The sequence below is a fragment of the Sardina pilchardus genome, chromosome 22 (assembly GCF_963854185.1).
Source record: "Sardina pilchardus chromosome 22, fSarPil1.1, whole genome shotgun sequence".
Lineage (NCBI taxonomy): Eukaryota > Metazoa > Chordata > Actinopteri > Clupeiformes > Clupeidae > Sardina > Sardina pilchardus.
In genome coordinates this window covers 7,571,847-7,593,297 of record NC_085015.1, presented here as the reverse complement: position 1 = coordinate 7,593,297, position 21,451 = coordinate 7,571,847, and the positions used below count along the sequence as shown (strand labels likewise).

Sequence of the window (21,451 nt, the reverse complement as noted above, 5' to 3'; positions counted from 1 at the left end):
ACTAAATGTTCCCATAGCAGTGCAGAATGCAGATGACTCCAGTCCACGGATATGTGTCACTGTGTCAGGTGGAGACCAGGTGGCTTGGTGCTGGCAGTTGATTAATTAATGATACTTTGTTGCCTAATGCCCTGAGACGCGTCAGGAGTCTTGTGTAAAGGACTTTGATGTTCTCCGATTCTGTCTTATCCTTCCTATCTCTCCTTGAGCACACTGGTCTCTTCCTGTTCCAACTGCCGCGGAGATAACCCCTACCTACTGTTACAGCAACAGGTCAGTCACAGTGTGTGTGTGTGTGTGTGTGTCTTTTTGAATTTCTATGACTGATTGACTCTCTAACCATGTTACATAAATAGGAAGTGATGAGGATGATGCATGGCTTAGAATGTTACCGCATCAGTTCCAGACATGTGTGTTGTCTGTGAGTGCGAGCGTGCATGTGTGTGTGTGTGTGTGTGTGTGTGTGTGTGTTTTGCGTGTGTGTGTGTGTGTGTTTGTGCGTGTGCGTGTGTGTGTGTGTGTGTGTGTGTGTGTGTGTGTGTGTGTGTGTGTGTGTGTGTGTGTGTGTGTGTGTGTGTGTATGAGTGAGTGTATGAGTGAGTGTATGGGTGGGTGGGCGGGGGGTGTCCTGACCCGCACTCATGCATGTGTGTGTGTGTGTGTGTGTGTGTGTGTGTGTGCGTGCGTGCGTGTGTGTGTATGTGTGTGTGTGTTTGAGATGGGTGGTTTAGGGGCGGGGGGTGTCCTGACCCATGCTCGTGTGTGCGTGTGTGGGAATGTGTGTGTGTGTGTGTGTGTGTGTGTGTGTGTGTGTGTGTGTGTGTGTGTGTGTGTGTGTGTGTGTGTGTGTATGGGTGGGTGGTTTAGGGGCGGGTGGTGTCCTGACCCGTGCTCGTGCGTGCGTGTGTGGGAATGTATGTGTGTGTGTGTGTGTGTATGGGTGGGTGGTTTAGGGGCGGGGGGTGTCCTGACCCGTGCTCGTGCGTGCGTGTGTGGGAATGTGTGTGTGTGTGTGTGTGTGTGTGTGTGTGTGTGTGTGTGTGTGTGTATGGGTGGGTGGTTTAGGGGCGGGGGGTGTCCTGACCCGTGCTTGCGCGTGTGTGTGTGTGTGTGTGTGTGCATGTGGCACGAGTGCAGAGTGTGATGCCCCGTTATGATGAGTGAGGCAGTGACGCACTAGGAGGGTGTGTGTTGCAACATGTCCAGCGGGGCAGCTGTGGGGCGGAGTGGACGCAGACAGATGACACGTGCAGTCCTGGATGCAGCTCCACACAGTGACACTGGACGCAGACAGATGACACGTGCAGTCCTGGATGCAGCTCCACACAGTGACACTGGACGCAGACAGATGACACGTGCAGTCCTGGATGCAGCTCCACACAGTGACACTGGGCCACAGGTCCACAGGTCCACAGGTAAGATGCATTTATCTTTAACACTGAAGTCTGAGGAAATGGAAACCTCTGGAAAACGTTTAAAGGAGACTCTATATTCATTGTATGTATTTATTTGTTACTTGAACATGTGTGTGATATATGTTAATATTATTCATTGCTGCTGTAACATCATCTTTGGAAATTGATAACGTAATCAATCTATTTACGTATCTTTATCCATTGAAATACATGGACCAGAGCATACATATGTAGCATGGCTTTGCAGCATATGATAATAGTTAATTGGTCAAATCAGATCCTTAACATCATGTATTTTCATTCGGGTTTGGATCTGCTGTTCATGTGTAACATCTTATACAGTATGATGGGCACATTAAAAGCCACATTGATCTTGTTCATTTGCTATGAAGAGAAGTCCTACATACTGTATGTTTACCTTAATATAACAGTTTTGAAGTCATGGTAAACTGAATTGTAATGCCCACAGCTAGGCATCAATGCAAGACTTTAATATTAAGATAACGACTTTGATTGATTCTGATTGTTAACTAACTAAATTAACTGTAATAGGGAGAATCGCACGCCTTCCATGTCTACAGAGAACCAGTCCAGCAACTTGCAAATCCACATCCCCAATGCCTTGGGGGAAGGGTGCTATGGCATTACAACCAGATAATAAGCTAGATATCTGGGCAACACTTGCCGGCAATGTTATGCAAAAGCTGTATGATTTCCAATCAAAGACATCTGTCTCTCCACTGGCCTCCAGTGATCATTGTCTCTCCACCAATATGGTGATGCTAAAGTACATTCCTGGAGCCCTATATTAAAGAGGAACTATGCAGGATTGGCGATTTCATCTCTGATTTCGGTTTCGTTTTTCGTTTTCGCTCGTTTTATGCTTGCATTTTCTCTGCAGAGCTTCCCCGACAGCTTCAGCGTGTACATTTATACGTGTATAGGCTATATTTAAATATATAAATTGCAAGCTTGGTTCTTCGTCTCAGACTTCCAGATGTGAACAAGGAGCGATCGTCTCCTGCAGAAAGTTGCATAGGGTCTCTTTAATATTTATCTTTATAACAGTTGTGTAAAATAGAAATATTCTCCGTAACTGCAGGGGAGACCAGTAGCGGAAAAAAAAGAAGAAAGAAACTGCTTTTAAGAAATATACACTGAATGCGTACGTAACAGGAAGCAAAGGAACGTTTATTTACAAGATTTTATTAATACAGAAAGCGAATAAAAATGTCTTAAATAGCACATTAGTAAGACACAACACACATCACAGGTCAGTCAATTTCAGTGAAAATGCTGTGGCAACCGGAAGACAAACAGGTAGAAAATGATGCTTCAGTTCATCAGTAACACAAAGGCAAGAATCAGGGAAATATCATTCAAAGTCAGCTGTTTAGCACAGGTGTACTGATTTAGATTGTTTTGCCGATTTACTGGGTTTTAAGAGGGAGCCAGTGACATTTTTGATAATCATTTTTCGGACCCAGAATCAGTCATCCTGTAAAGACACAAGCACAATTGTGATTCAGACACGTTCAGAGGTCCATCACTGGTCATTCAAAACAGTATAGACATGTTGTTACAGGGACGAGGAGTGTGTGTGGGTGTGTGTGGAGATGTAGAGTTTGATGTCCACTTACATCAAAATCAAGATCATCCATAGAAGGTGGTTCCCCTTTCTTCTGCAGATCTTTCATCATCTGTGTTAGAAATTATATAAATGATATAAATACAGAAATAAAAATGGCATTAATCAATTGCATTGCATTACATTTCTTTTCCGACGCTACATTCCATGAGTTACAAATCTATGGCTTTGGAAGACCCTAAGTGAGAATATAGGGATGTGTAGAGAGGGGAACTGACAGTGTTGCAGCTGAGAATGCACTCTGACTTCTCCCCCAACAAGCCATTTTATGCACGTTTACTTTTATGACTTTTATGACACTTAATGACACTTCTGTCATTAAATGTCATTCGGATTTTGTCATGACAGGTTAGGGTTAGGGCTCATGACAGTGCATGTCACTCTTTTTAAAGTCTTAAATGTTACCATGACAACAGGTTAAGCACATTAGAGCAACACTTGGTAAACATTTGATAGCTTTAAGTCTTTTCATTTAGATGGTTCATGGTAAGGAAAAGGACAGTAGGCAGGATTTGTCCACAGCACTTGCCATATGCATTACGGAAAAATCCAAACTCACTCAGCATTTTGAAGATTTGTTGCCTATTATGTCAGACCAAAATAACTTGCTGGCGCTTTAAGGGGAAAAAAAAACACTTACGTCTGCATAGTACTCAAACTCTTCCCTGCCATCATCATCTTCATTCACCCAGTCTCTCCAGTTGTCAAAATCTACTGCCATCCAGCTGGGCTGTAAGACAGGCGATTATGCACATTTGATACAATACAATTTTAAAGTGTATTTTTTTTTTTTTACTTTTTGCCTTTTATCTGATAGGACAGTGAAGTGACTGACAGGATATGAGGGGGGAGAGAGAAGGGGTGGGATCGGGAAATGACCCAGGTCGGACTGGAACCCGAGTCCCCATGGGCACTTTAGTCAGTGGTGCCAGCTGTGTTTTGTTTTAGGCTGTGTGTCACTTCAGGTACCAGTTGTTACAGTTTTAGTACAAGTAAATAGACAGAGCTGAATTGGTATAGATAATCTCTTTGACCGCCTAATCTCCACAAGATAGTGTCAATTATGGACGTGTATTCCAGAAAGGCTTACTGCATCTCTTTGCAACACAGGAGGCTTTGAGGCTATATAAGCAGTTCTGCGTCAATATGTTTGATACCAAGAAGAGTTCTAAACAATCAACAGTGGGGTGGTGGTAGCTAAAGAGCTGGGCTAGCATGTTATAAGTTGCTTCCCAGCTTCCATTGTTGTCCTGAGCAATGCACTCAACCCTGAGCTGCTTCAGGGAGAGTAACCCTTGCATAACAAGTTGCTTAGAAGCGTCTACTATATGGAAAACAAACATACAAAACAAAACAAACAAACAAACAAACAAACAAACAAATGAGTTTGCTCTTTTACATTGCTAAATCTTAACGGTCTGGGGCTAGGCCAAAATCCTTATAGGGCTCCTACATACCAACCACATCTCTCTCTCTCTCTCTCTCTCTCTCTCTCTCTCTCTCTCTCTCTGCAGAGCCTTTAACATTCATGATTCACCCCACAGGATGTGTCATTGCAAGACATCTTTGTGTAGGAGCTAAGGATTTAGTAAAATGAGCACACAATTTAGTCAAACGAGTGCACGTTTTCTGGATATACACCAAAAACAATATCTTGCAATGACTCCACCAGGGTTTCATAGACTCCTGATCTGAGAACAGATCACTCTCCACGATTCTGCTCCAGCAGGGTTGTTGTTGACCAGTCCTGACTCACCCTGGCGGTGTCTTTGGTGAGACGCGGCCACGCCGTATTAGGTGTTTGCTTCCTCAGCAGCAGGTTGACTGTGCGATCGTACGGCCTCTCTCTGGAGTCCTGTCCGACCAACAGTCAGGGTTAACTTAACAATCACGATACATTTTATTCTTCTTTGTTTTGATTTGAATTATGCTATTACTTTTACTTGTAATTGTTGTGATTTGTTAATGTTTGCTGATCTCTATGTCTGTATAAAACACATTGAACTACTTTGCCTGGTGCATGCCTGCCTAGACTGCCTTGCTTTGCCCTGTCTAGAAACAATATGAATATAAGCTATGCTGAAGCTGAAAACATCTCTGTCCATTAAGTTTAAACCTTGCTAGTCCTTGAGCCAGAGGGGTTGGTTGATACCATCTCTACTACTATGTTCCAAATCAAAAACAAAAAAAAAGAATTTTGAACCAGCTTTGGAAGTTGTGGAGATGTCTATTTTAAAATGTTTAGCCTACCTGTAAGAAATCCCTTCATAGACATACAACGGTAGAGAGGCTGAAACAACTCATCAAGCAAATGCTATCACATAAGTATGGTCAAAAATCAAGATGAGGCTTATTCCCGTTGATTTACCAAAATTGGGGGGTCTTGCTCAAGGACTATGGCTGTTGTTTATATTCAAACACATTGAAACTTAACAGAGAATGAAAAAAAGAATGTAAGCATTGCCACAATGGAACACTATGATTGAAGAAAGAATTTTGTGAAAAAATCTATGTGTAGAAGACCAGTTCACTTAGTGCATGAATCGGCCTTTTGAAGAAAGCCTGCTTCGAAATAATGCACTGTGAAATTGTGAAAATGTGTTTATATGTCATGTTACAATAAAGAATTCTTTGATTGATCATGTTTATGTTCTTAGGTGTAATGTGTGTTTTTAAATGCCACTTTATATTATTTTATTGTGCAGGATATGAAAACAATGCACTTACATGTCTCATGATCTTGTCGTAAAAATGAATTTCGTTGTAAATGATGTTGTCATCAGCATCTTTACAGCTGCAAAAAGAACAGAGAGATACACTTTCGATATTGCTCACACCTATGTTAGGTAACCACACCTGAGAAGACAATTTCTTTCTTGTGAAGGCTCAAGCTTATGTAATAGGCTACCTTATAGCTTTTAAAGACAAATGAACCCTCCTCACTAACAAATCTCAAGGACTTTTCTACAACACTTTACTAATGTCCACCTAGTTAGAAAACATTCTCATATTTTAGATTGAGATGTACGACTAAGTGGTAGACCTTCAAAACAGACAATGTTTTACACTGTTTCCCTGTAAACTTAAGAAAACTTACCACAGGATTACATAGTCATCTGTGATTTCACACTGCAGATCTCGAGGTTGCTGAATCGAGAAGTTTACTATGACATATTTCTTACGGTCAAACCACACACACTTAGCTGGAATGCTATAGAGAAAAGAAAACAACAACAACAACAAAAAAACACTTGATATTAAACTTTGATACAGTTCTTGTCTCAAAAAAAAGAAAACCATTGAAAATGTCAATCAAAGATCTTGGTCTTGACGAAATCACTCTTTTCTGTTTCAAACTTTAACGGGGACACGAATGAAGAGCACATGGAATCTACTGCAGCAGACACTTGAATGTCCACTCACTTACCCATCCACTGGTCTCTGGATTTTGGGCATGCTGACGACCTGTCCGTGCTCCCAGAACAACCTATTTATGTAAACACTTATTTACTTTATTGACAATAGGTCCAGGCTACCGTGTTATACAGACCCGGTCTGTAGTACAAGAAGACTGGCCAAAGAAAGGCCCTAACAGGCGTGCTACTGTCGTGGAGTGGCTATTTTTAGGGTGGGTGGTATCAGCTGTTGCCTGACTGAGTAGGCTCTCTCCCTCACAACCCCCGTTGGGCTTAGCTTTTATGGGACGCCAGGCCATCTATAGAACTCTCGAGAAAATCACAGCACTTTCTTTCTTATACCTGGGGGCCAGTTACACTACACTACACACACACACACACACACACACACACACACACACACACACACACACACACACACACACACACACACACACACACACACACAGATTCTATGTTAGTATATATTATTCATATGGTGTTCTGTATGATGTATAGTATTCCTTCATTATAGTCTAATCAAGCCTAATCATAGTATTTCTATTAGGCCTATGTCCCAAAATAGCCTATCTACATCTAGCCTACTGTAGCCTATGTCCCAAAATGCTATATCCTATCCTATAAGATTATAAAAAATATTTTATCCCAAAATACTATGCAATGAGATTCCGGGGGGGGGGGCTGAATTAGTCGCCAGATTTCGTGTAGGCAGTATCTTTGGTGTAGGCCATCTTTAGTCCACTACACATGCAGCAGAAGGGCGCCATCTAGAGTTTTCGGCTAATAGTTTTTTTTTTTTCGTTTAATCTCCTGGCTCCATTTTAGGTCTATGGCTCCATCTTGTGGCTCGAGTCGGTATGGCGGCGAGTGGTGTTGTGAATTACCGGAAGTGTGTGTTGCAGAGGAAAATGTGGCGCGAGTCAGGGCGATTGTTGTGTTGTGTTCATGGTAACTTTGGGGGTCGGTTCCTCCCCGTTTCGCTAGCGTGCTAACCTCACTGAATAGCGTGATAATTTCACGTCTGTTTGAGGAGCAGCTGAGAATTCATCGGCACCTAACCTATCTGATAACAACTGAACATAAACGGGCCCTGAAAGCGGAGAGCATGCCTCGAAGAAAGGTAAAAAAAATGGGTCAACAGTGAAGTTGTGTTGGAGTTGCTAGCTTGAAAGCTAAGTTACCGTAGTCGGCTATATTTAGCCATGTAAATAGCAATATATCTGTTCAGAAATAATATATAGGTCAAAGAAAAATTGGAGTCTTAGGTGGTTTGATAGATGTTTACGTTATACATCTTGTTATGAAATAGTTGCTGATGAAGATAAATTCGAACATTGTGCTACATTGATCAGCCACGAATGAAAATGGCTGGCGTTTGAATTGGTAGCAACTAGCTAACGTTAGCTAAAAACAACACTGCCATGGTTCTTGTGCAGAAGATCTGTCAATTTACTACTTGGTGAAATTAAATAGTTTGGGCACATAGACATTGTTGAAGTATACATTTAGCTCTTGCAATGTACCGTGTTGAAAAATGAACTATAAACATGAGTAAATAGATGTATGACAACGTTACAGATGGCTATCAAGTGTTAGCTAGCTGACTGATGAAGCTAGCTAGTGTATGCTTGCCAGTACAGGATTCGCTGCAGAAGGTTAGCCATGTTGCTCAGTGCTGTTATGACTCTTTGCTTCCTAACACAGAACCATATATTCTTGTAACTTAAATGTTGAATAGGTTTGTATGCATTTATAGTTTGACGCATTTGTTTGTTTGGATATTTCATAGAGAAATGCAGGAAGTAGCTCGGATGCTACTGGTGATTCAGACGACTCGGGGGAGCACGAGAAAACCGACAGCTCTCAAAGTGACGGAAATACACGAGCTAACACACGACTCACTCGGGCGTCTTTGCGTCTCAGCCAAAGCTCGCAAGGTAAGAGTATACTGCCCACAAGGAACCAGCGCAATGAATGCACCCTTATTAATGGTTTGCTACTGACACATGCACAGCTAGCAAATTGGTGCAGATTAGCTTGATGTATCATTCACTGGTAATCACATGGGCTTGTCAGTGCTCTCATTGTTTTGATTTTGTCTGTTCCCAGACGTGCCTGCTGACATTAAACATGTAGTGGACCGAGATGAATCTCCACCGAGGACGCCCACAGGCAATGCCCAGTCCTCGGAGTCGGACATCGACGTGTCCAGCCCCAGCGCCTCTCATGACGAAAGCCACGCCAAGGACCCCTCTCAGAAGGACTCTGACAGCGACCCCTCCCACCGGCCCAAGCGGCGTCGCTTTCACGAGAGCTACAACTTCAACATGAAATGTCCAACCCCAGGATGTAATTCACTGGGTACGTCTGCGCTGAGTGTTGGCTCAGTGGCAATCTACGCCTGTCCCTTTCCGTAAAATACATGGCAACGCAGTGTCACCTACTGTGACAGAAAATCTGACTTCTGCTGTAGACTGTTGATTGACTGTAACATAGATGGTTGTCTGGTAGTAATGGGATTGTGCTATTAATAATGTAATTGTGGTATCAGAATTATTTACTGATAACATTGTTGCCTGAGCAACCTCAACAAATAGTTCCATAGTGATTGTTATGCAACAGTGTTTGGACACTATTTTGTCTGTGGTCTTGGAGATAGAATGTTCCGTGGCCTCTGAAGTCACTCGCTCTCCTCGTTCGTCTGTTGCAGGTCACCTCACAGGAAAGCACGAGAGACACTTCTCCATATCCGGGTGTCCGCTCTATCACAACCTGTCTGCAGATGAATGCAAGGTAAAGGATGACGCAGACTGCAGTGTTATGTCTGATCACTGTATCATATATGTGTACTGTATGTGTACACTGTGCAGACTGGCTATTGGGAAGTTCGGGAATTTTTTTGATACTTTAACGCTGATCATTCACCTGTCCATTGTTGGCTATTTACAACAAGCATCGCATGTTTCACATGACAAATACCAAGTGTTTATATTTTTATTACCCTGTCCGAGTGTCTTGTAATGGCTGGTGGAGTGTATTTGTGTGTTCCTCCACACAAATCCTCCACGCCTCCTTCACAACATGGTGTGAACATGGTTGTCTGGAACACGCTCAGTCTGTCTGTCTGTCCGGCCGCAAGATAACTCAAAACGTTATGGATGGATTTCAATGAAATTGGGAAGGTTTGAAATGACCCAAAGAAGAAACGATTACATTTTAGGAGTGATCTGTGTCACCATATTGATGCAGCAAGCGGTTATGCTTGGTGGAGGTCTGCGTTCTCTGAGTGCTTTTCTAGTTTGTTTTGAAAGGAGAGTTGCAAACGCACACCAAAGTCGAGGTGCAGGCAACTAGGTGTAAAGCTTTGTTGGGTAGAGAGATGCAGCACACTCCCGAGTTATAAGTCAATTTTTTTTGTCGTTTGTTTCTGAAGGTGAAAGCCATCGATCGGGACAAGCAAGAGGAGGACCGCAGCCAGTCTCAGACGGAGGAGAGCAGACACGCCACACGCCACCAGGTAGCTCACCTGTCCTGCTGCTCACCTGTCCTGTTGCTCAGCTTGGCGTTGCTAGGCGGTGTCGTTTCTAAAGGCCTGAGTATACTTCTACGCGTACGTACGGCCTACGTACTGAGCAGATAATGTAAAATCCGCCTCAAAAATCTGGCCCGTACGGATGTTGCGTATTGCCTATGCTACAGTGAATGTGTAGTACATCCAGTAGATGGGAGATATGCACGCAGGTAGGCCGGACTGAATGACCATACAGCATAGGCATATGCACAGCAGTAGGCTCTTTAGGTGCTTTAACCTCAATCCCTAGCTGCTTTACAGACATAGCATGTGAGGCATTGCCGTGAGTGCCAAACATGAATGAATGAATGAATTAATGAGTTTTTGACTGAATGAATGAATGGATGGATGGATGAATGAATGAATTTTTGACAGACAGGTAGCTGGACCACTGGGAAGAAATGAGCTGAAACTGACCCAACAATGTATAGAGTTATATTTGAGGCCTACAACTTTAACCTGTTGAGAAATAATCAAAAGCACGTTGACTAGGCTATGATGTCTATTGCGTAACCCAACACCCATGTGCGAGAGATGCTTCAGCCTACCTGAAGAGGGCAGCAGAGAGTTAGCTATGAGGCAAGCTTTACACACATGCTCGACATGCTGCAGCAAGCCCAGACCATCTGTCAGCAGATCCTCAGTCAACAGATCTCGTCTGACTGACAGTTATGTCCAGCTTTACAAGCATGGGATGTATTCATTTGTGATTCACCTGTATTCACCTCACCTGTGAATTCATGGCTCATATTGTTTGCATTGTGTATTTACATAACTTAATATTTCATGTAGTGTTATTAATATATTTGTACACACACACATATGTTAAAAGGAGGGACCCGAGTTCACCTTAAGTCACTCTGGATAAGCACCCTCTGGCACCACACACACACACACACACACACACACACACACACACACACACACACACACACACACACACACACACACATACACATACACACACACACATAAAGACAAACTTAACATCTGCTGACTGAATTGGCCTAAAGATGAATTATGTGTTTTTTGTATACTTTCTGTACTGAAACACTGACTGAGTGTAGTGTATGTAAGTCGCTGTGGACAGAAGCATCTGCTAAATAAACAGATGTTACCGTGGGGTTTCCGTGCTTGAGCTTACAGTAATTTCCCGCATATAAGCCGCATTGTGTATAAGCCGCAGGACAGTGTTTTATGCAAGTTAAAAGAAACGAAACCATATTAACACCGTATTAACTGCCCCCCTGTATTAACCTCATAGCTGAAGAAATTTTACTAAATCAATGTATAAGCCGCGGCTAATAAGTCGGGAAATTACGGGTAGCTAATTTTTCAATTTTTTTCTTTTCCCGGCACGTTGTTGGGCAGGCGGCGACGCCGCGGCAGGTGCGCTACAAGGAGAAGGTGGTGGAGATGAGGAGGAAGAGGGACTCGCCGCCGCCCAAGGAGCAGAAGGAGAAGAACATGGTGAGCGAGCAGGATGTTGTCACACGGAGCGTGTGCACTGCAGTCTGAAGGGGGGGTACACACGGAAAGAGTTTATAAATCTATAAACTATCTATAAACTATACATTTTATAGAATTTAGAAATGTTATAGATATCAACCCGATTTTTTTTATCTGTGAGAGAACCCACACATGACGATAAAATATCATGCTCGGCTGCCCTCGGAGCATCCCATACACTGCAGGATTTCCAGTCGCAAATTTTGAACATGTTTAATATTCATGATTATCGGCACTGAGGGATTTCCGAGGCAATTGTCAGGAGAATTTTGACTCTTAACACACCACACACTACCAGAGAATCTCATAAGATAATCGTAAGAGCTTAAGATAATTGGCCGTTTTCTGTCTTTGGTCGGAAGGGCGGAAATCGGGGCAAAATCAGCCCGATTATCTTTGTGTGTACCCCCCTTGAAACAGTCAATGGACAGATTTTCATTTAAACTATGGCAGTACTATATAAACTGTGGCTGCTCAAAATCAAGAAATATCGGAGTGCATATGTTCTATGGTTTAATCCCCGAAACACCCCCCTTCTCCTCTTCTGTCTCTCTCTCTCTCTCTCTCTCTCTCTCTCTCTCTCTCTCTCTCTCTCTCTCTCTCTCTCTCTCTCTCTCTCTCTCTCTCCCCGGTCCCCCTCATCTCTCTCCCCTCCTGGGCTCCTATTCTTCCTACCCTCTCCCTCTCTCTCTCTCCCCCTCTCCCTCTCTGTCCCCGTTCCCCTCGTCTCTCTCTCCTCTTCTGCTCCTACCCTCCCTGCCCCCCCATATGTCCCCCAGGAGCACCGGCAGACCCACGGCACGTCCCGAGAGCCCCTCCTGGAGAACATCACCAGCGAGTACGACCTGGAGCTCTTCAGGAAAGCCCAGGCCCGCGCCTCAGAGGACCTGGTAAGACCTCGCCATCGCTACGCTCTCCCTCGCCATCGCTCTTCTCTCTCTCTCTCTCTCTCTCTCTCTCTCTCTCTCCATTGCTCCTGTCCCTCTTTCTCTCTCTCTTTCCAGCTCCCTCTCTCCATCTCCCTCTCTCCCTCTCCCTCTTAATTTCTTCACTCCCTCTCTCTCTCCCTCTCCATCTCCCTCTCTCCTTCTCCCTCTTCATCGCTCCATCTTTCCCTCTCCCTCTTCATTTCTTCACTCCCTCTCCATGTCCCTCTTCATCGCTCCATCTTTCCCTCTCCATCTCCCTCTCTCCTTCTTCCTCTCCCTCTCTCCACCTCTTCCTCTATCCCTTTCCAAAGCTTTTCTCCAGAGATGTAAAAGTCCGGCTTCAGAAAATAAAAAGCCCCTGCCATGTATTCATGCGTTTCATCAAGTCCCTTTCCACAGGTGTATTATTCAACCACCATGTCTGCAGTCTGCATTTATAATCTAGGTGCTTGATTTTATATTTCATATTTCATACACCTGTGGAAAGGGACCTGATGAAACCCATGAATAGGTTCTACCAGAGCGGTAGATAAAACAGAGTGGCGACACTCGCGTAAGAGACTGTGGAAAAAAAATGAAAGCGGTTATGGGAGTTTTGGAACTATTAACAGCCAATCTCTTGGTCAGTAGTCAGTGAGTTAATCGATTACACTCTCCAGCATCCAGGAGTACATCCCACCCTCCTGCGATTTCAGCCATTCAGTGCAGGTTTTTTTTAAACTTTTGATTGTGTGGCGGCAACATCAAAGAGTGTCGTAACTCTCTCTTTGTATGGCTCTGGGTTCTACAGTATGTGTGCACTTAACACGGGTGATTTCACTAATCAGAAACAGCTGATTAAGTGAATGGTCGGAACAAATGAAGAGTTTGATTCCAAAACGCTATATATCCATTTTTAAAAACATTATAAAGTCGTGTTATTTAATTATGTATTTCAGGTAATATCAATAAAAATGCAGTTGTTTTGCTTTGATTGAGTAAAGATAAATCAACCAAACATAAACCAGTACAGTTCCACTGTAATTACTTGCCAAACAAAATGTAAAACAAATATTTATGAAAATTCATTAAAATGGTGGATTTAGCGTTTTGGAACCAAAGCTCTTCAAATATATGGCAGGTCTTCTGCTCTCTGAAGCTGGACACCTCTGCTCCACTGCATCTCTCTGTCCCCCAGCTCCCCCTGTGGCTTTCTTCTCCTGTCTGATCTCACGTCACATCATTCACTTAAATTCAAATTTATCCAACTCATGTATCCAAATGCGCCTCGCAAACAGTCAACATATTTCTTCCCTTCCTAACGTTGTGGTATTTGTAAGGCACTATTGTTGAGTGAACAATATATTTAGCACTTCAAAGTGTGTATATATATTTCATTTAAAGTGACGCGCAAGGTGATGCACGAGTGCACATATTCATTTTATGAAACATATAAATCAGACATATGTGATTGTGCTGTCTTAGACTGTCGGTTGGTTATCTTAAGGATGCCCTGTCTAGATATTTATTGAGTCATTCTTTCCGTTTGTGTGGCGGTACGGTGACGTTTCTGCAGCCTTTGCAACATAATAAATAACACCGTTTCTCTTTAAGAACCCGCTTATCGTTCTTCGATCGCAGGAGAAGCTGCGGCTTCAGGGCCAGATCACCGAGGGCAGCAACATGATCAAGACCATCGTGTTCGGCCGCTACGAGCTGGACACCTGGTACCACTCGCCGTACCCGGAGGAGTACGCGCGGCTGGGGCGCCTCTACGTCTGCGAGTTCTGTCTCAAGTACATGAAGAGCCAGACCATCCTGCGCCGGCACATGGTACGAGACAGATACCCCCACATATCCTCTGAATACTCTCAGATGCACCTAGATGACCCTAGATACCCTCAGATACCCCCAGGATACCCCAGATACTCCCAAATACCCTCAGATACACTACTTTGGGTGGTTTCCATAGTGTCTCAACTTGTTTTGTTCACAGTTTTGCTATATTGGTTGCCCCCCCCCCTCCCCCCCCAGCTCCTATTGTTATTAGCTTTAGGTGTTAGTGGACAGTGGTAGACAAAGCTGATGTTTACCTTTTACAGTTTGCATTGGCTGACTGTGGAGATCTTATTGTAGTTGCTGGTAGATTTCACATATGCCAAGTATGGAGCTGAGCAGAGAGGTTATGTTATTTTAAAGCAAAATCCTGCTGTCCCAAACTCATTTTGTTTATATGTTCTTCTTGCAGGCAAAATGTGTTTGGAAGCATCCACCTGGAGACGAAGTCTATCGCAAAGGGGCCATCTCGGTATTCGAAGTAGATGGGAAGAAAAATAAGGTAAATGGAAGTTTTTACCTTAATGTAATAGCTTTAAATGACTTTTGCCAAATTAATTTGTAATAGGGAGAATGATGCACCTTCCCAGCTATATAAATATTGCATTTTGGGCACGCATCACATTCACTCTTTTTAGGATGTTCTTGACCAATGCACCACACAGACACCAGGCCACAATAGGGCTCGGGATCATGACGTGAAAACTTCGCGGGCACAGCCATATTGGCAGCTTCACTCCTTAGTCTACTATGGATTAATATGGATTTACTCCCACCTATTAGTGTGTTCCTGTTACTTAGTTTTTGCCTTCTTGGTCGTATGTTGCTGCGTGGTGGGGTGTAACAGCACAACCCACGATCGCAAGAGGAAAAGAATCGCTAATACTATATTTCTGCGTCTTGTCTTCTGCATCTGAATGAATGGATATTACGTTCGATGCGCTACCAACATGGCGGCTATATTCCTAGAATGCAAGGCGTGTTCCCGAGCCCTATTGACTTGTATCCTTTATTGCAGATCTACTGCCAGAACCTGTGTCTTCTGGCCAAGCTCTTCCTCGACCACAAGACACTGTACTACGACGTGGAGCCCTTCCTGTTCTACGTGATGACCGACGCTGACAACACAGGCTGCCACCTGGTGGGATACTTCTCTAAGGTGAGGAGGGTGTACAGTTGACCCTTTGACCCCTTGACCCCTTGACCCCATGGGCTTCCCATTCCATTCTCGTTCTCATGACAACACGAGACAACTGTTTTTGATTTTGCTATGAAATTCCCCTGTAATGGTGGAGGTCACAATAGACTTCCATCCTTTCTTATCAGGGATGTGATTCTTCCGGATTTATCCGGAAATCCGGATTTTCAGGCGTAAAAATGCGACCCTCGTGAATCATGCAAAATCGATGTTTTTTTTTTTTTTTTTAAGGGGGGGGGGGTATCTGTAGCCTAACACAGACCATTGCTGTAGGCTGAAAGTGCGCAGAATTTATGCATTTACATAACAATATTTACAAAATTTTCTCGGGGGAGACCAATAATATGCCGCTGACAATGACGACGGGTTTGGTGCTTATTTCATTCATCACTCCGCAAGCCTTGTCCGTAGGCCTAGTGGATTTCATTGAAAGTGAAAGCAGACGTGTTGATGAATGTTTGATGCAAGTTCGATGTGTGTGGTGAACTATTTGTTTCTTAGCTGAAGCCATGAAACGGTAAAGATCAAATTATTTATTTAAAAAGATATCATTAATGAAGTTGTTTTTTGGCTTTGCCAAGCGTTCGCGTCCAGTTTGACGTGTCTGGATTTTCCGATAATGACAGCAATCTCGTGATGCTGATTTTGACTTTTAATTTCTGCGCGTGTAAACTAGTCTAGGCTACTGTGCTTGAAGTTAGCTGTGACAGACTAGCCTACTGGTTTTCATCGTTTTAACCACAAAGCCTGTCTACCTTAGGTCTACTAAATTGTTTAGCTAACAATTGTCATTTCGCGTTTGTCCAGCCGTTCACACCCGTGCGCCCCATGTCATTCAAAACATATTTCGGTATTAGGCCTAGCCATCTGCAAACGTATGACGATAGTGCTAAGATATTGAGCTGAATTTTTAGTGGAAATGGCCTACTGTAGCATTGTGCTGATAGATGAAAAAAGTCGCCTATTTAAAGACACAGTCTGAATTTTAATCTTAGCTCTCCATTTAGTTAGTACGTGAACTTAGACAACTTGTGATGTAGCCTACTGTATAACAGTGCCTGTAATTTATTTTAGGAGGAGAGTTAGGACATGTTACTTTGGAAGGAGAGGGAGTGCTGCAATTTGATTTTCTTTGGAACTTAAATACAACAACTTTCAAGCAACCTCTTCAATCAGCATCAGTGTCAATAGGCCTATGGTTCACTATACTGTATTGTACAGGACTAGAGGACTGTAAGGGCTATATGTTATCAAGTAGGCCTATACTAAATAATGTAGTCAAAATGATAACTTTATGTTGGTTTAAGTTAAAACAAAACATGTTATGAACTGAGAGAATACATGGTTCTACATCATTGTTGGCAAAATTATCATGATAGCCTACATATTTCAGCCATATCTGGTCTAGTCTTGAGTAGGCTTAGGTTACTTTTCTATAAATGAGTTTCTTTAGGCCTTATAGACTATATTGTAATATTTTATAATGTTTGAAATATATTTATCAATAGTTCTCAAAAGTCATCAGATGTCGTCATTTAAGGGGTTATTTTTCAAAAAATTTCTCCCGGGGGGGCATGCCCCCGGACCTGCCTAGTAAATTACATTTATGATGTGCACAGTAGCCGACACTACCGTACCTTAACTATATACACGAGAGCAGCAGTTCACAAACTTTTTTTTACACGGGGGGGGGGGCATATTTTCCTGCTTTTTTGTCCTTTGCCAATCACATCCCTGCTTATGCTATCAATGTTCATGTACAGTATGACAAGACCCAGTGTGAAGAACACTGACCGTACAAATCAGGCATTGACAGCCTAAGCTCATATGAAACTGAAGCAACTGTGTGAAAGTAAGAAGAAGGAGATTTAACCAAATGGTTACATTCTGGTAAAGGAATCATGGCCAAGATGAAGTGATCCTAGACTGTAAAACTGTGTTTAATAAACCTGCCCTTCTCTATCACAGGAAAAGAACTCCTTCCTAAACTACAACGTCTCCTGCATCCTGACTATGCCCCAGTATATGCGGCAGGGCTATGGGAAGATGCTTATTGACTTCAGTGAGTACCAGACAACTCTACACTTGACCTGTTGCCACCCTGTGTTTGACTCTGGTTGAAAACGGTGTGTAGCTCAAATATGGAGTAGCTCAACCATTTTGCATTGTTTTTTTCCCCTCTTCACTTTATTATGTATGTTTATGTAATGGTATTTGCCACCTATGTCCAAAGCAAAAGTAAAATGCATTAAATGATGAAAGTAAAATGGATTTTAATCAGTTAAGTGACCTGTAGTGTTAAATAAGTATGTAATGTTGAACGAATTTGCTAGAAACTTTTTTTTTTCCTTTTACAACAAACTCAAAACAAGCACACAGTTAATCAGTGCCATCAGTATAGCACGCTCACAAGTCAGAAAAATGGTGTTGCCTTCTTTGACCTTGACCCTGTGACCTTGACCTTGCAGGCTACCTGCTATCCAAAGTGGAGGAGAAGGTGGGGTCGCCGGAGCGCCCCCTGTCTGACCTGGGCCTCATCAGTTACCGCAGCTACTGGAAGGAGGTGCTGCTGCGCTACATGCACGACTTCCAGGGCAAGGAGATCTCCATCAAGGGTAAGACCTTGTTGTTGTTGTCCTCCTCCTTCTCCTCTTCCCCTTCCTCTCCCTCCTCTTCCTCCTCCTCCAGCTGCACCATATATGCCATTGTGTACCATTATGATAGTAACTGCCACCTGAGGAAGAGTCATATGGCTCGAAACGTAACGTTTAATCAAAGATCCTTCATGTTTTGGTTGGTGGATGATGTCAAAGCAATTTTGATTTGATCGATGAAAACGGACACCGCAACAAACACAACAGCAACAACACAGCAACAACACAGCAACAACAGTCATCATCAAAACACAACCAACTCCGCCAAACTGCTGGAGTGTCCTTCAGATATAGATTAGATTACACTCAGCTGCAGTTTTTATTTATGTTTTAGAAAATATCGGAATACTAATGTACAATAAGCTAATGCCGATTATTGTCTAAAGGACAATACTTGACAAAGCTGTGTCATGTTTTTATGAATTTGTTGATCATTAGTAGGCCCAGACATGTAAACAAGCACATACAAAAATGGTTGAAGCAGAAACAAGAAGTTACAACCTGTGAAAATGAAAAAGTTAGCGCATTCACATAAAGGCCTGGTCATATGTGTGGTCCTGGTTGAGATTGATCTCGTAGGACCCGTCCTTTGTATGTGTACTTTATTTCTGTCCCTGGTTTGCCATGACCTGCTCAGAGTGAAGTGTATGCTAAACCCCTCGACCAGTGAATGGGAACAACTCCTCTCCCTCCTTTGTCTCCCGCCTCGGTGAAGTGGTTGCTAATGACTCTTTCAACGCTGTTGTTTCTCTGTGTGTGTGTGTGTGTGTGTGTGTGTGCGCGTGTGTGTTTGCGTCCCTCAGAAATTAGCCAGGAGACAGCGGTTAATCCTGTGGACATCGTGAGCACGCTGCAGTCTCTGCAGATGCTCAAGTACTGGAAGGGCAAGCACCTGGTGCTGAAGAGACAGGTACGCCAAGATCTACCACCATCTCCGCCGACAGCACTTTGACTAGCACTTAAACTTCTGTACTCCTGTGGTAGTCGTGTGTTGTGTGCAAAGTAGTGTTTATTGTTACCTAAGGTCTCATGAATGTAGCTTGTGTGTTATTATATAAGTTGCGTTGGATAAAAGCTAAATGAATACATTCACATGTAGGAGATCTCATTATAATCTGGCACATAGGGCTTAGTAGTTGAAACCAATTGACAACAATTGGCTGAAGAATGAGCTCATATTTCACAGATTTGCTGAGTTTGCCTCAGTGATGTTGAAAAACCCTAAATTACTTAAATTTTCATGAGTTCATTTTTCTAAATTTTAATAACTGCCTTTTAGGATCAGTTAATCTAGGAAATAGCAAGTTCTACTTCAACAGTCGAGGACGGCAGTGCTCAAATAGTTTTCTGAAATTTGTGATGTAGGAATGCCAATTTATTGTATTTCTCTTAAGCAAACACATGCATTCGTCATAATAAGATGCTACCAAAGCTTATTTCTTACAGTTTTGTGAAGAGAGCAAAGCTTACAAGCCACGACAAATTCAGAATTTTAGTCAGCGTCGTTAATAACTCGTTGTTGTGTGTATTTTCCGCAGGATTTGATTGACGAATGGAAGGCCAAAGAGACGAAGCGGGGCACCAAAACCATCGACCCCAGTTCTTTAAAATGGACGCCACCCAAAGGAACATAGAAGGGCTAAAGAGTCCTCATCTGCCTGAACCAGCAAAAACCACAGCCACACCTGAAGTGTCATGACCTAAAATTAGAGATCTATGAAATGAAATCCTAGTTGCCGGTCTCTTTTTATATCAGTGAAATAGTCTAATATGTATTGAGCTACAACCCCCCCCCCCCCCCCCCATCCCTCACACACACTTTTGATATCATTGTATTTATTTTTATTTTTATTTTTCTAAACACCATCTCATCCAAATCAACATTAAGCGATATGTTGGCCCATGAATTGATTGTTTAAGCAGCAGCGTTGCTTGTAGAATGTGCAAAATTCTTGGTGTTGTTTTTTTATTTCTTTGTGTTTTCTTTTTGATTGTTTATTATTTTTTTTCCTCAGATGCTAGAAATGGCAGAGAGCCCGATAGGGCCTTGTCAAGAGACCTAGAAAAAATGAACTGATCCATTTGATGGTTCTTGTTTTACATGTTTCTATCTTCAAAAAATATAACTTTTGATCTCCTTAAGTACTGGTTGGTTCTCCTTTCATGTAGCGATTACATGCATGCTTAACCTGTTGAGATTTTTTGACGAGTGACATTTGAAGCATCTTAATGCATGAGCCATCAGAGGACCAAGGACCAGGCTCTTGAAGCCTCTTAAGGACGATGAGTCATATTTCCTGTAGCATCACAAGCAAAACCACTTCAGATACTTTAACAGAGGCAAACATTTTACGTACTTCTCTGGTTTTGTATAGCAGTGAATGTTTGCAAACATTCACCAAAAACTCAAGGCAAACCGTAACTTGTTTGCAAACTCTCGCCAACAATGCAATTACCGTTACAATGGAATGTTAACACCAACTCGTTCAAATTTAACTGTACTTAACAGTTTGACACTTAAGCGTTCACCAATGTTTGCCAAATTTGAATGCATCACAGGTGTCCTGGTGTTCATATTTTATGTCGGAGACACCCTTCTCTTGACAGGTCCGTGTCATCAAAATGAAGCCATAAGTTTGAAGCTATACATTAAAAGACCTAGATACAGAATGTCCAACAGAGGAAATATAGAGAAAGTAGGAAACTGCTCTCTGATGCTTCAAAAGTGTTAACATTTTATTAAATATTAATACATCTAAAATAAGAAATATTAATATATCAAAGTTTAAGTCAAAATAATACAAAGCGTTAGAATAACAAAGGACTAGGGAGGATACAATGAGACTCTTCTTCAGTTATGGAGGTTAGCCCTACCCCTAACACCGGATTGTCTCCAAAAAAAATAACTGCAGTTTTTCTACTGTTTAATGCAGTACAATAATATTTTATGTCCCCTAAAATTGCATTTCTGCAGTGAAGTGCAGTAGTATGTAGTGCAATTCTTTTTTATTTCATATCTAAGATGTTGCGCTTCCCTACAAATGTACTGCAAATAAATAAAAAAATCCTCCAAAACTGCCGTTTTGACACTTGAAGTATAGTGCAGTGATTTATTGTAAGGGGTTTCCCCATTTATACAGCCAAGGCTTTATTATATGAGCTTGCAGATAAAAGAGAACGCCACAAAACACACTCAAGCGTCAAGAGTGCACACGTTTTCTTCATTTTCAAGTCTGTTTCCAACCTTTACCCAAAGAAGGATTCAGATGCACAGAATGGGCATTAGAGGACCATGA

General features: G+C 42.5%; 2 protein-coding genes across 5 annotated transcripts; one reads left to right on the top strand and one right to left on the bottom strand.

Moving 5' to 3' along the window:
- Positions 1–2,591: 2,591 nt before the first annotated feature.
- ptges3l (prostaglandin E synthase 3 like) lies at positions 2,592–6,671 on the bottom strand. Its single transcript, XM_062527031.1, has 7 exons — positions 6,491–6,671; positions 6,161–6,274; positions 5,791–5,857; positions 4,820–4,918; positions 3,704–3,793; positions 3,056–3,115; positions 2,592–2,913 (listed from the first exon to the last, which is right to left on the bottom strand). The coding sequence occupies exons 1-7, from the start codon at positions 6,517–6,519 to the stop codon at positions 2,905–2,907; spliced, it is 468 nt and encodes a 155-aa protein (XP_062383015.1). The 5' UTR covers positions 6,520–6,671; the 3' UTR covers positions 2,592–2,904.
- Positions 6,672–7,383: 712 nt separating this feature from the next.
- Positions 7,384–20,297, top strand: kat7b (K(lysine) acetyltransferase 7b). 4 transcript variants are annotated; one of them, XM_062526608.1, is made up of 14 exons: positions 7,384–7,599; positions 8,269–8,416; positions 8,589–8,840; positions 9,190–9,272; positions 9,913–9,996; positions 11,422–11,520; positions 12,339–12,449; positions 14,109–14,300; positions 14,716–14,805; positions 15,322–15,462; positions 17,470–17,563; positions 17,970–18,116; positions 18,959–19,065; positions 19,694–20,297. In XM_062526608.1, the coding sequence occupies exons 1-14, from the start codon at positions 7,585–7,587 to the stop codon at positions 19,787–19,789; spliced, it is 1,659 nt and encodes a 552-aa protein (XP_062382592.1). In that variant the 5' UTR covers positions 7,384–7,584; the 3' UTR covers positions 19,790–20,297. The 4 variants fall into 4 exon arrangements, with proteins under 4 accessions (XP_062382592.1, XP_062382590.1, XP_062382591.1 ...); XM_062526606.1 differs by having other exon boundaries at positions 14,082–14,300; XM_062526607.1 differs by having other exon boundaries at positions 11,422–11,522; positions 12,332–12,449.
- The last annotated feature ends 1,154 nt before the right edge of the window (positions 20,298–21,451 follow it).

Bases quoted from the DNA above. Each gene is read 5' to 3' on its own strand.
- ptges3l (XM_062527031.1), bottom strand. From the start codon at position 6,519: ATGCCCAAAATCCAGAGACCAGTGGATGG. The intron at 5,858-6,160 runs GTAAGTTTTCTT...TTCTTTTTGCAG, and splicing joins GATGACTATGTAATCCTGTG to CTGTAAAGATGCTGATGACA. The intron at 3,794-4,819 runs GTGAGTCAGGAC...CCTGTCTTACAG, and splicing joins TCACCAAAGACACCGCCAGG to CCCAGCTGGATGGCAGTAGA.
- kat7b (XM_062526605.1), top strand. The intron at 8,417-8,588 runs GTAAGAGTATAC...GTCTGTTCCCAG, and splicing joins TCTCAGCCAAAGCTCGCAAG to ACGTGCCTGCTGACATTAAA. The intron at 17,564-17,969 runs GTGAGTACCAGA...TTGACCTTGCAG, and splicing joins GAAGATGCTTATTGACTTCA to GCTACCTGCTATCCAAAGTG.